This window comes from Mustela nivalis (genome assembly GCF_964662115.1).
Source record: "Mustela nivalis genome assembly, chromosome: X".
NCBI lineage: Eukaryota > Metazoa > Chordata > Mammalia > Carnivora > Mustelidae > Mustela > Mustela nivalis.
Window position 1 is genome coordinate 20011512 of NC_139040.1, and position 13848 is coordinate 20025359.

A 13848-nucleotide genomic window follows, 5' to 3' on the forward strand; every position below is an offset into this window, starting at 1 on the left:
CAGGACCAGATCCCAGGACCCTGAGATCATGACCTGAGCCGAAGGCAGCGGCTCAACCCACTGAGCCACCCAGGCGCCCCATCCTTTCAATTCTTGATCGAATGCAGTTTATCAGCCTTTGGCACCATTGACAATTTGGGCTGGATGATCGTTCCTTGTGAGGGGCTGGCCTGTGCAAATAGGGCATTTAGCAGTATCCCTGCCTCTGCCCGTTACCTGCAAGGAGCACGTCCTTGCCCCCAGCTGTGGCAACCCGAAATGTCTCCAGAAATTGCCAGATGTCCCCTGAGGGAGAGGGGGCAAAACTGCCCCCGATCGAGAACCACTGATGCTAGAAGGAATATTCCAGCAGAGAGAGAAATTTACTTCAGTAACAGAGGCTGTAATTGAGCCACTTCATACAAGGAGATTTTATGTGCAAATTACATGTCAAAGATCTAGCAGAAAATATTTCTTGTTATTATCCTATGTCCCTTTGGGAAATCAGTGGACTAAACTAGTATGATCCTGCAGATTGGAGACTTCAGAACCTTAGAGAAGATTTCCCGGGAAGTCAAGTCAATTACGATAATCGGTGGGGGCTTCCTTGGGAGCGAACTGGCCTGCGCTCTTGGCAGAAAGGGTGAGTACTGGGTGGTGATGTCGATTTTTCTTTCTCTGGTTTTATATCCTGTTCTTCCTGGGGCTCTAACAAATTCCAGGGATGCATTTGCCAGGATCAGTAGAAAGAGTTTGATTAAGATTTATGTGGCAAGGGGTGCCTGGCTGCCTTAGTCGGTAGAGCATGCAACTCTTGATCTCGGGGATGTGAGTTCAGGCCCCATGATGGGGGTAGAGTTTGCTTATAAAAAAAGAAAAGATGTATGTGGTGAAAAGCTAAGCACTGAGCTTAGTTCTCGTGAGGAATCCCTTAGTGACCAAAAAGCTATCATCTGAGCAACTGAACAGAAATGCTTTCTTTCCCTTCCTCTAGCCTCTAAGCCAGGACTCCTCAGAAATAAAGTATTAAAGGGGTGACTGGCTGGCTCAGTTGGTAGAATGTGTGACTCTTGCTCTGGGGATTGTGAGTTCGAGGCCCACACTGGGTATAGAGATTACTTAAAAATAAAATTTTTATCTTTAGGGGCGCCTGGGTGGCTCAGTCAGTTAAGCATCTGATAAATCTTTTATTTTTTTATTTTTACTTTTTTAAAGATTTCATTTATTTGAGAGAGAGTCCAGGCACACACAGAGGGAGAGGGAGAAGCAGACTCTCTGCTGAGCAGGGAACCTGATGTGGGGCTCAATCCCAGGACCCCGGGATCATGACCCAAGCCAAAGGCAGACGCTTAACCAACTGAGCCACCTATGTGCTCCCTGATAAATCTTTTCAAAAAATCATTTAAAAAAAAAGAAAATATTAAGGAAAGGAAGTTATTGGGATGATAAGGGCAATGTAGACTACAGAGTTGTATGTATATTTGAATTTTTATTCCTTGTAAAAGTCACACTTTCTTTAGACATATGATGGTTCCCAGTTCAACTGATCTATATATTCTGGTTTGAATGTTTGATGGCAGCCATTTTCCTCAATGTCGGTTTTCGGCTATGTGAAATCAGGCCATCTTCTCAGGAGGGTGCTTCCTGTTCACAGGCCAGAGGCACAGGCGTGAGCCTGAGCTGCTGCCTGGATGTAATGCACTTAGTTCTGGTACCTGTTGTATTTGCCTTGTCAGTGCTCTCGTGCCCCAGTGCCCCACGAATAGGAGCTCTGGCCTAGGTCACAGCGTTGCCCTGTGTGTCACGATTGGCTACCTGCCACTCCATCGCTTCTCTTCCTGTCCTCGCAGGATTGGCTTCTGCCTCCTGCTCTACCTACTCTGTTTCTTCTTCCCAGCTCGAGCTTTGGGTACAGAAGTGATTCAACTCTTCCCTGAGAAAGGAAATATGGGAAAGATCCTCCCTGAATACCTCAGCAACTGGACCATGGAAAAAGTCAGACGAGGTAGAGAGACTTTCCATATGCTATTGCTCTTTCCTTTGAGTGAGCCCTAATCCAAAGTTGGCTTCTTTGGGAATCCCCTTGACATATGCCATATCGCCTGGCAGGTGAACTATTTCCACCATTCTCCACTCAGCCAAGTTCCTGTAGGTGTTCTGAATTTGATGCACAAAATTCCCGGAAGTACTGAAAATGAGCTGTGGGTGTGCGTTCTTGTGGTTCCCCAAGGCTGCCTACGTACTGATGATTACTGGTTTTATGATGGGGGTGCCTTTAGTCATCTTCCCTTCTTGTCATGAAGGTGGGACGCTCTCAGGCTCAGCCTCAGGTCTTGTTTGCCTTCACAGAGGGGGTTAAGGTGCTTCCCAATGCTATTGTGCAATCAGTTGGAGTCAGCGGTGGCAAGTTACTCATCAAGTTGAAAGACGGCCGGAAGGTAAGGAGGGGAAGGCTGCCAGACCTTCCCCCCTCCCCCCCTTTCCTCATTTTTACTCCTTCATTCGATAACAGTAGTTTTCGTGGCAGCCACCATTAACACTCTCATAATTTTCTGAATGAACTGTTCCTTCCATTAAAATAAGAATGATGAGAGCCAGAGTAGACATCTGTGAACCACTTTCCCTTCCCATTTGTATCACAGATTTTTTGAGACCTTTCAAGGGTGGAAGCTTTCTGTTCTGACGATGTGGGGTATATTTGTGTTTGGAGGAATTTTATAAAGTAGACCTTTAAATCTGTTTACCAGAGTTATATAAGTTAATCGGTGATTTTTTTTAAGCTCCAGTTCCTAGTAAAATAATGTTCAGTTGCTATGTCCATAGACATACTTGGAAACTGTGGTAATTGGCTGAATTATTTATTTTTTCCCCCTCAGGTAGAAACTGACCACATAGTGGCAGCTGTGGGCTTGGAACCCAACGTTGAGTTAGCCAAGACAGGCGGACTAGAGATAGACTCAGATTTTGGTGGCTTCCGGGTAAATGCAGAGCTCCAAGCGCGCTCCAACATCTGGGTGGTAAGTGTGCTACAGCACGAGCAGGAATGGCTCCTTGTCTGCAGCCCGTGAGCAAGTCTGCCTGGCAGTGTGCAAAAGCTCAGTAGCACCTTGCCCAGTTAGAGGCAGAATGTTTGGAGGCTGAGGATGAAGAACAAAAACTTCACTGCTTGATTTACAAGATCAGGTATGGCTTCATGCCACAAGCTAGTGGAAAAGGAAATGAACAGTGTGTGCGCCTACAGAAATAGAGTTCTTCCCGTTCTATGGTTGGCAGCCGCCATCGCCATTGCCCTGATGGGCATGTGCCCAGCTTTCAGATGGATCTGCTGTTCGCTTTGCCCGAAAGTGAGCCCAGGGAATGGAGGATGAGGCAGTTTTTATAAAATTCTCTAAGGGGGGAAATAACTCAGTTTTCGTTATCCTTGAGCACTATTTTTAGCTGTTTTAAAAAATCTGTTATGACACAAACAAGACTATAGTATGTAGGAACCATGACGTAATTTCCCCATTGTTAGAGCATTACAAATGTATTGTGTTTGATTAGGTACTCTGCAACTAAGGACATAGGAACTTTGAAGGGTTTTTTTTTCCCTCAAAGCTTTTTTTTTTTTTAAAGATAAAGTGTACTGGGTTTTTTTTTTAAGATTTATTTTATTTTAGAGCATAAGCAGGGGAAGGGGCAAAGGGAGAAAGAGAGAGAGTCCTAAGCAGAGTCCCTGCTGCTGAGTGCAGAGCCTGTCTTGGGGCTAAATCTTAGGAACCTGATATTTGTTATGCTCCACAAATAAGTGAAACCATATGATAATTGACTCCCTCTGCTTGACTTATTTCACTCAGCATAATCTCTTCTAGTCATAACAAATATCATGGAGGACAAGGGGGGATAGAGAGGAGAAGGGAGTTGGGGTAAATTGGAAGGAGAGGTGAATCATGAGAGACTATGGACTCTGAAAAACAATCTGAGGGGTTTGAAGTGGTGGGGGGGTGGGAGGTTGGGGTACCAGGTGGTGGGTATTATAAGGGCACGGATTGCATGGAGCACTGGGTGTGGTGAAAAAATAATGAATACTGTTTTTCTGAAAATAAATAAATTGAAAAAATTAAAAATAAATAAATCTGATGCCGAAATCACACATCAGATGCTTAACAGACTGAGCCACCCATGTGTGCCTAGAATATACTGGCTTTTTAAAAACTTGTTATAAAAGCAACATGTAGGGGCACCTGGGTTGCTGGGTCATTGTCTATCTTCGGCTCAGGTCATGATCCCAGGGTCCTAGGATCAAGGCCCACATCGGGCTCCCTGCTCCCACATCGGGAAGTCTGCCTCTCTCTCTCTCCCATTCCCCCTGCTTATGTTCCCTCTCTTGCTGTATCTCTCTCTCTCAAATAAATAGACAAAATCTTAAAAAAAAAAAAAGGCACTATGTAGGTGTACCTGGGTGGCTTAGTCCGTTGGGCATCCAACTCTTGATTTTGGCTCAGGTCATGATCTCGGGGTTGTGAGATTGAGCCCCGCATGGGGCTCCCTGCTCTATGGGGAGTCTGCTTGAGGCTCTCTCTCCCTCTCTGCCCCCTCCCCACCTCTCTAAAATAAATCTTTAAAAAAGCAATATGCATTCAATATAGAAGACATAGACAAGAATGAGAAAGGGGGAAGAAAAAAAAGAGGGGGGGAATCACCTACAGCAGCCACCAATATTTTGGTGTATTTCCCTCCCTTCATTTTCTTCTGAATAGGTTTTTTTTCCCTTTGTTATAGATGGTCATGGTGAGTGTACTACAGTAAACCTTTGTGTTCTTTTCCTTTTTACTTACCATTCTTTTTTTTTTTCTACTTATACCATTCTAAGGTATTTTCCATGTTGCTTCAGATCCTAAAGACTGTATAATAGACCACCAAGTGGATTTCATAGTTTATTTCAGCATTGTTCACATGCTGCTGGATTTTTGAGGTTGCCCTGGGGGAATCTGAATAGCCACAAAGGGTTAGAGCACTCACGTGCCACATCCTTAGGGAAGTTGGCCTTGTTCACCTCCATCCAGAGGCTCTCTCTGCTTGATCTGTACTTGTCATGTGGTACCCTGCATTGCACTCCAGTGAGGAACGATGCTGCATCTTCCTCAACTAGGTTATATGCTCTTTGTGGGCAACGTGGAGGTCACGTTTGTCTCAGCCACCCAGACAGTATAATGCTTTGTACAGAAATAAGTTTTCCATAAATATTTGGTGAATGAAGGAATAGATACTGAATGACCGAAAGAAAATCTTATCTTGGAAAAGATTTCTAGGTGAGAGGCGGTCTCACACCTACAAACTGGTTTCTGTGCATAAGAAAGAATGTTTTGCAAGTCATGGTTATTAAATATCGGTCTCTGCTAAGGGCAGAATGAGAGAAGAAATAGGTGTGTGCTGCAGCATAGAAAATTGAGGTGCACTTTGTGGAAGCATAGAATAGTTTTTTGTTTTGGGGGGTTAGCATAGAATAGTTTTTTAAAAATGGAATCTCAACTTTTTTTAGTAAGTATGGGTGCGATTCTGGCCTGTAAATAGAAAACACTAATTAGTTAACAGCACAAGGGCTCTTTTTAAGCCCTCGAAATGTATGTTCTGTCTTTGTTTTTGTTTTTATTTACCATGTGCTCATGTAATGTGTTTGTTTTCAAAGGCAGGAGATGCTGCATGCTTCTATGATATAAAGTTGGGTAGGAGGCGGGTAGAGCACCATGATCACGCTGTTGTGAGTGGAAGATTGGCCGGAGAAAATATGACTGGAGCTGCTAAGCCATACTGGCATCAGTCGATGTTCTGGTAATAGTTCTGTGCTTTATGGACTGTACTGGTTAGAACACAGAAGTAATGGAACCAGAGTTACAGTTTGGTTTCCATGTGGGCCAGTTAGCCTCATACAGAGGGGAGAAGACTTCCATCATGTTCCCATGCATTCTACACCAAAGCAGCTTTCTGGTAGAAGGCCCCACCTGTAAGTTAAGCTTACAGGTGAATGAGTGGAGGCGTCATCAGCACTTCTGGTAAAATCAGCTTGGGGTTTTGAGCTATGGTCGGCGGTACAAATGTGTGCTCTTAGCTAGAGCTGGCGCTGTATTGTCATTTGTTCTTTGGTGCTAATGAGCCCAACGTACTGTCAGAAGACAGTCCATGGGCAACCGGCTGGCTCAGTCAGTGGAACATGCAACTCTTGATCGTGGGGTCATGAGTTTGAGCCCCATCTTGGGTGTAGAGATTACATTAGACAGCCCACTCAAGACCAGCATTTCAAAGTCAGGCATCTATAGGCCGTTCTCTGGATAGCAAAAAGTTAGCAAGGGACATTCCTGAGTGCTGGCATTGACCTTACTTGGCACACTCTCCTCTCGTTGCTTTGAAAGATGGGATACATAAAAAACTTCACGGTTTCAGAAGCCTCTAGGCAGTTTCTATTGGGGAAAATTTTCAGCTGGTGAGAATACATTTCAGGAAAATCACACACAGTTTTGTGAGCAGGCAGCAGAATCATAACAGCTGGGTTTCAGGGTCAACACCTATAAGATAATGCAGTTAGGAACAAAAGAGTCCATAGCTAGATAATTTTCAGTTAGGTCTCCGGACCAGCATCCAGGAAGTCATTGTAGACCGTTCCCTGAAGATACCAGTCCAGTGAGCTTCTGTGGTCAAGAAAGGACAACGTGGGAATAAAAAGCAGAGCATAAGGAATTTAGTCCACGATATTCAAGTAGCATCATAAGGGGACAGACGGTAGCTTATGCCTGTGGTGAGCACTGCACAGTGTGTAAACCATCAAATCACTAAGTTATACACCTGAAATGAGTGTAACACGGTATGTCCACTGCCTTTAAATTTTACTTACTGACTTACTTACTTAATGATGCCAAAAGGTAGAGCACCAGAAACAAAACCATGAGTAGTAGCCTCACGTGATTACAAAACCATCGTGTGTCTGTGCCACAAATACTCTTGGAAGTTCCTGGCATAGTAAAAACTGTGTGATGATGATAGGAAAAGTTTCCAAGAAGATTAAAATAAAACCTTGAAAATGAAGGCTCAGAGGAAATACTGTCCATTGATGAAACTGTAAAAGATCTCAGATTCTGAGTTCTGTAAATACGGAGTACCCTTTAAAGCATCAGAAAGGCAGTTTTAGGTTGAGTTGAAAGAAAGTGGTGAATAGTAAATTTGAAGAACCCTTCACCCCCCAGGGGGTAAAGGCCTGGATAAATTTCCGAAAGTGTAGATCATCGTATGGTATGTGATAAGTATAATGGCTTTTTAAGGAAAATTAAAGCTGCTTTGGGATAGGAATGCTTTCTCACCATTGTCCCCAGATGCCCTGGCAAGCAGACCGATCAGTTTGGCATTTCCCTTGCTGCACAAACCAAGTTCTTTGGTTGGCATGAACCAAAGTGTGGTGTCTTAGAAAAAATTTAAAAATGTACCACCGTGTCATTCTTTGCAGCCTCTTGACAAAACACCCTCTTCTCTCTCCTTCCTTAGGAGCGATTTGGGTCCCGACGTTGGCTACGAAGCTATTGGTCTTGTGGACAGTAGTTTGCCCACAGTCGGTGTGTTTGCAAAAGCAACTGCACAAGACAACCCAAAATCTGCCACAGAGCAGTCAGGTAAGGAAGCCCAACTAATTCTCTGGATAGAGTGTTGAGAAGCGCTGGTCCAAATTCTCCTGAACAAGGGGTTTCTGTATTGACCAGAGGGCACTGTCAGTGAAAGCCTTTCTTCATGTTGTGCTTTAAAATAAACCCAACCCGTAGTCCTCACTCTTTGGTGGTCTGAGAGCTGGCAAAATCAGGTATCCTGGTCCGAGCGTAGACTCAGATGTGGTGGGTGTTCATCCTAGCCACCGGGCAGTGGCTCTCTCGGCGACACTGGTTTAGTTTGCCTTGAGGGACTGGGAAGCTCTGTGCACTAAAGAAAACCGGAACTTTTGCGATTTTTATTTTTTAATTTTTTATTATCCTTATTATTATTAGCCTCCTGCTAATCCCAAGAACTTTAGTGTAGGACCTGTTATTCTCCACAGACCCTGGGCAGTGAAAAACTGGGCTGAGTAATTCTTGAGCTGCCTGTAATTCCATTTGTCGTGTCTTAGTGCCAGGTTTTCTTCAGACGGGAGGCATCTCTCAAGGAATGAACTTCTCTCCCACACATGACTCTTTCATTAACTCTTAGACCTGTTCTCTCTTCCTTCCATGACCCCAGCTGAAGTTACTTAGCCTCCATGTCCTCTTGTCAGAGTCGTCCCAAGAACAGGTTGTTCTTGAAGGAGAGAACAAGAGATTATAAGGACATGGAGGTCCTTTTCCTGTGTAATCCAGGTGGATGACATACACCCACTCCTTCATCTGGCGCTCTCCAGAGAAGCGGATCCAGGAAGGGAACCGGGGACTTAGAAACTCTGGGGCACTACTCTGTATCCTGCGCAGAATTGTTCAGAGCCAGCCTGACAGTTCTCAGAGGACAGTATGCCCCCTCCCCAGGAGGAAACCCCTCCGCTTCGTTTTTCCATATGGAAGTGCGCTGTCCTGCTTTGGCCAGAGGGCCTCTCTAGCAGCACTGTCCAGTGGACCTTTCTGCTCTGCCCACTACCTTAGCCCCTAGCTGCATGTGGCTTTTTAGCTGCATGTGGCTCGTGCAAATGAGTACTGAATTTTACATTTGATTCAATTTTGGTTAAAATTGATTAAATTTTCATTAACTTTTAACGAATTTTAATTGAAATTGCTGTTTGTGGCTAGTGGCTACTGTACTGAATCGTGCAGCTCTCAAATGTTCCTCAGAGGATAAGAGCAAGTCTTCTGCAGTTTGAAGAAATCCAGATACCAGGAAATAATCCACAGCATACATTTAAAATGAAATGGTGGGGCGCCTGGGTGGCTCAGTGCATTAAGCCTCTGCCTTCGGCTCAGGTCATGATCCCAGGGTCCTGGGATCGAGCCCCGCGTCAGGCTCCCTGCCTCTCTGCCTACTTGTGATCTCTGCCTGCCTCTCTGCCTACTTGTGATCTCTGCCTGTCAACTAAATAAATAAAAATCCTAAAAAAAAAAAAAAAAGAAATGGTAAGGGAGGCAAGTTCTGGGTCAGACTGACGCCGTGCCCTGGGGCCGGCAAGCAAGAGCTTTTGTCGGCTTTGCCAATGGAGAGGACCTGGAGAAGGCTTTACTTTCTAAGTGCTTACTACGGGGGCATAAAAACAAATCCTCTAGGAGCAGCTTGAAGCAGGTGTCGAAAAATACTTGTCTTCTAGAATTTCCTAAGTTCATAACTGACTCTCATTTTGATTTTGTTTGTTCTGGGGATTGGCCACAGGGACTGGTATCCGCTCCGAGAGTGAGACAGAGTCTGAGGCCTCAGAAATCGCCGTTCCTCCCAGCAGTCCTGCAGTCCCCCAGGCCCCTGCCCAAGGGGAGGACTACGGCAAAGGTGTCATCTTCTACCTCAGGGACAAAGTGGTGGTAGGGATCGTGCTGTGGAACATCTTCAACCGAATGCCAATAGCAAGGAAGGTGGGTACTCATCAGAGCTCCTTGAGGAAGATGGGACCTGTGGGCCGGAAAACGCGCCCGGGACGTCATCGGGTGCCCTGCTGTGCATTGTCCACCTGGGTCAGACTGTGCCTAAGCAGAACAAAGGTGTAGCCTTGGCTCAAGAGCATTTCGTTTTTAGTTAGGACTTGGCTGGGTGGCCAGGGAGTTGGCATACACTCATTTGGGGTTAACAGAGGGCTATTCCCACAGCTCCCAGGGCGATGTGGGCGTTGGCCCAGGCCCCCCCATTGTACAGGCTGGCCTGGCGCACACAAAGCAAGTCAGTGACCCACTGTTCCTCTCTCCCTCAGATCATTAAGGACGGTGAGCAACATGAAGATCTCAATGAAGTAGCCAAACTCTTCAACATTCATGAAGACTGAAGCCCCCCAGTGCAACAGGCAAGCACTTTGCTGTCCCTGACAGCAGCTCGGATGAGTAAAGGAGCATTTTTTATTCAGCACACTTCCTCTGTATGTATGAGTTTGAATGGTAAAGTCCTTTGTGAATATCTCAACCATGTAGGCAGATTCTTAATGTTCACATCACTAAATAAAACCTGATTCTTCTAAATTAAATTCTGTTCTCTTTGAAAGGGAACGGGTGGGCGAGGGGAGGAAAGTTGTGCATCTCAGCGAACAAGCACACTGGAGTTCTTACCAAGTGCATGATTTTTCTCAGCCTCGTATTCCCTGCTCCACATTCAGCTGCTTTCAGTTCCCTGAATGTGTCTCTGGCCCCATCCACTGTTAAATGAGTGAACACAGAAACACATGGAGCAGACTCTGCTTTACCTGGAACAGTTCCTGTCGTCCCGCTCAGAATGGGCTTGGACCCGCCAGGGGCCAGAAAGGTCACTTACTGCCGAAGAAACAAGGGTTCAGAGACCTGGTGCTTCATGGCTAAACCTGGAGACTGAATCCTTGAGGGATTGTCATCTCTCAACTCCCGTCTCTCAGTCCTTCATGCCCCGTCCCTCAAATTGGAAATCTGCTCTTCCCTCACCCTTTTTGTCTAAAATAGGCTTATAGAAACACCTCATTCTACAGATGATTTCCTGAGAACAGAAGTGAGGGTTTCATAAATCAACTCATTTTTTAAAAATTTCAAATGAGGGGCGCCTGGGTGGCTCAGTGGGTTAAAGCCTCTGCCTTCGGCTCAGGTCATGATCCCAGGGTCCTGGGATCGAGCCCCGAATCGGGCTCTGCTCAGCGGGGAGCCTGCTTCCTCCTCTCTCTCTCTGCCTGCTTCTCTGCCTACTTGTGATCTCTGTCTGTCAAATAAATAAATAAAATCTTTTTAAAAAAATAAAATTTCAAATGAACTTTTAAAAATCAAATCTTGGGGCACCCAGCAGGCCCAGTGAGAAGAGCATGTAAGTCTTGATCTCAGGGTCATGAGTTTGAGCCCCACATAGGGTGTAGAGATGACTTAAAATTTTTTTTTTAAAGATTTTATTTATTTATTTGACAGAGAGAGAGATCACAGCTAGGCAGAGAGGCAGGCAGAGAGAGAGGAGGAAGCAGGCTCCCCGCCGAGCAGAGCCCGATTCGGGGCTCGATCCCAGGACCCTGGGATCATGACCTGAGCCGAAGGCAGAGGCTTTAACCCACTGAGCCACCCAGGTGCCCCTACTTAAAATCTTTTTAAAAAAAGAAATAGCTGCACTAGGACAGGTTCTCACTATGTATGCAGGTTTAGTGAAATATGATCTGATCCATGGCGCATCCACATCCATATGTTGAAAACTCACTGAGCAGCCTATGAAATAGGACTGATTCTGTGGTGCTCATTGCTACTTACAAAGACGGCTGTGGTTCTAAGATCCTGAAGCAGTTCACAAATCCTCTTTTAAAAGATCAAATTGCGATTTGTCTTTCTTTAGTCGTATGTGCAATTTAGTCTAATTTTTTGACAGTTGTTATCCTTGTATAGCATGTCACTGTACTTCAGCTAAGTAAAATGAAATGATTTATTCATCTAGTCAGTGTTCCTTGACTGCCTGCTGTGAGTCAGGTAGATGTCAGAATAGGAAGATGAAGGAAACATGGCCACTTCAGGAACTCCTGGCTTCAGTGTGGAAGGCAGACACGTGAACACAGGAGTATCATACAGATGTGTCCATAGAAAGACACAAACTACTGTGGACACACCAAGAATGGAGATCAGCCAGAGCAACCGTCCTCAGTCAACTACTGATGCTAGATCACTTCCTTTTTTCTTAAAGATTTTATTTATTTGACACAGAGAGAGAGAGACAGCGAGAGAGGGAATACAAATAGAGGGAGTGGGAGAGGGAGAAGCAGGCTTCCCCCTGAGCAGGGAGCCCGATGCAGGACTCGATCTCAGGACCCCGGGATCATGACCTGAGCTGAAGGCAGCTGCTTAAGGACTGAGCCACCCAGGCACCCTGCTAGACCACTTCCTAAAGCGTCAGTTAGTTCATGGCCTCCCAGCTGTGCCTCCAACCCCCAGGTGAAGAATGTACAGTGACTCCTTGTCATCAACCATACCAGGTCCAAAGTCTTCCACAGAGCTCCCGAACTCAGCCCTCCCTGCCCCCATCCCGCCTCCTTCCCCACAACAGACTCATGCACACATACACATCTGGTTTATTCACACCCTTAAACTGTTCGTGCTCACCACATCTGGAATGTCATCACTGCTCCCTTTCACCTATCCCCTCTTGCTCACCTCCCAAGGCCCAGATGAAATTGCACCTTGGTAACGTGGTATCAATTGGATTAGTGCCCGTGCATGATTTCATGTCTGAACTCCAATTGCACCTACTACCTTTGAACTTGATTGTTCATTAAGTCATTCTCCGCATCATTAAGGTTCACTCCCTGAATCAGTAGTAAGCTATCCCAGAACAGAGACTTTTTTTGTTTTTCTCAGAATGAGGATAATGTGCCCCATCCCCCCAAACCCCAACGGAGTCCTGAACAAGTCCTTCGTCGCTTGGTTGGATGATGCTAGATAACAGGGCTTGCTGCAAAAACGACCCTCTGCCTTGGAACCTCTGTTCTCTGTAATCCAGGTTATCAGACCCCATTACTTCACCCGCTGCTGAGACTTGCCGCAGATATCCAGGACACGTTTGATCTGTCCAGGCCCCCAAGGACTGCAGGGACCTTTTTCTAACCAGACAGAAGAAGGGCAGGACCAATCGAGTTCTGGCCCCTGAGAGCTGCTGGGAGCAGCTGGGCCACCGCACAGTGCAGTTCAGGGCCAGCCACGCCCTGCAGAGAAGGCTTGGGGCTCTGCCAAAATGCTGGGTGTTTGGAGCCCACCCTCTTGACTTCAATTTCACTTTTCTTTTCCATTTTACGAATGCTGTCTGATGGCACCTTGACACCACAACATAGTGCCTCTGAGGCACCCAGGAGACGCGCTCACACTTCAGCTGGAGAGATGGACCTGAGTGAAGGAAGTATGTTTGACTGGAAAGGAGTCAGAGTAAGCCTCTTAGTGGAGGATGAGGTCAACATACATGACTTTGTTGTTGTTCTAATCAACAGGGCCCATTTGGGAGACAAGAGGCTTAAAGCAGAAAGGATGGGGGTGGGGATCCACAGTGACCTACTGCAGGCTGCTTCCTTGAAGGAAAATCCACGGCTTCTCTAGAGACCCATTTATACAAAGGAACACTCCCCTCCCTTCCACCCCTACCCCTTCCCTTTCCCGCTCCTCTAAAGTTTGGCTGCCACAATATCCCTCTGTCCTTCCCTGACTCCACCTAAAGCAGGGCACCCTTACTTCCCTGGAGATTGCTGGGACCTAACCCCAGTGCCTTGCTCTCTTGAGCAGAGGGCAAGGCCTGCTGTGCCTAGAGGTGAAGTAGAACACCGCCCCCCCCCCCCCGGCTCTGGCCTCTTTCCCAACTTATCAGGGAATTTCTGGCGGGCACAGACACATGTACACAAAACCACACACATAGACACACAGCCCAAGCCAGTGATGACGTTCCCTTGCCTGGCTGGTTCTACAGATGGGTGTGACTGGGTCAGAGTACAGGGAGGGTCGAAATATTTAGATACTGGACTGCCAAGCCCTGGTTGGAAAACAGGGATCATCTCCAAATGGATAGTTTGAGAAAGAGAAATGCAGCCCCTGACATCTGGAGGTTGGCCTGGGACTGTCAGCAGGCAGTGGTGTTGCTCCGCAGGGCCTGGTGCTCACCGTTAGGCCAGGGTACTCTATTGAATGTAAACAGATTCACAAGATGTTAGCATTGCACACAGCCACTCTGACCATGGTTGGATGCAGACGAAAACAAGGCCACTTCATAATCATGTGTGAACACAGACAA

General features: G+C 46.2%; 1 protein-coding gene across 2 annotated transcripts in view; it reads left to right on the top strand.

Annotated features, from left to right (window-relative positions):
• Positions 1 to 10109, top strand: part of AIFM1 (apoptosis inducing factor mitochondria associated 1) — a 33332-nt gene extending 23223 nt beyond the window's left edge. For both annotated transcript variants that reach the window (XM_082717756.1, XM_082717757.1), the window contains 8 exons: positions 514 to 622; positions 1877 to 1984; positions 2329 to 2417; positions 2856 to 2996; positions 5648 to 5790; positions 7492 to 7616; positions 9319 to 9515; positions 9848 to 10109. In XM_082717756.1, coding sequence (XP_082573882.1) covers positions 514 to 622; positions 1877 to 1984; positions 2329 to 2417; positions 2856 to 2996; positions 5648 to 5790; positions 7492 to 7616; positions 9319 to 9515; positions 9848 to 9919 — 984 coding nt within the window. In that variant the 3' untranslated portion in view covers positions 9920 to 10109. The remainder of the gene's footprint in view (positions 1 to 513; positions 623 to 1876; positions 1985 to 2328; positions 2418 to 2855; positions 2997 to 5647; positions 5791 to 7491; positions 7617 to 9318; positions 9516 to 9847) is intronic.
• The last annotated feature ends 3739 nt before the right edge of the window (positions 10110 to 13848 follow it).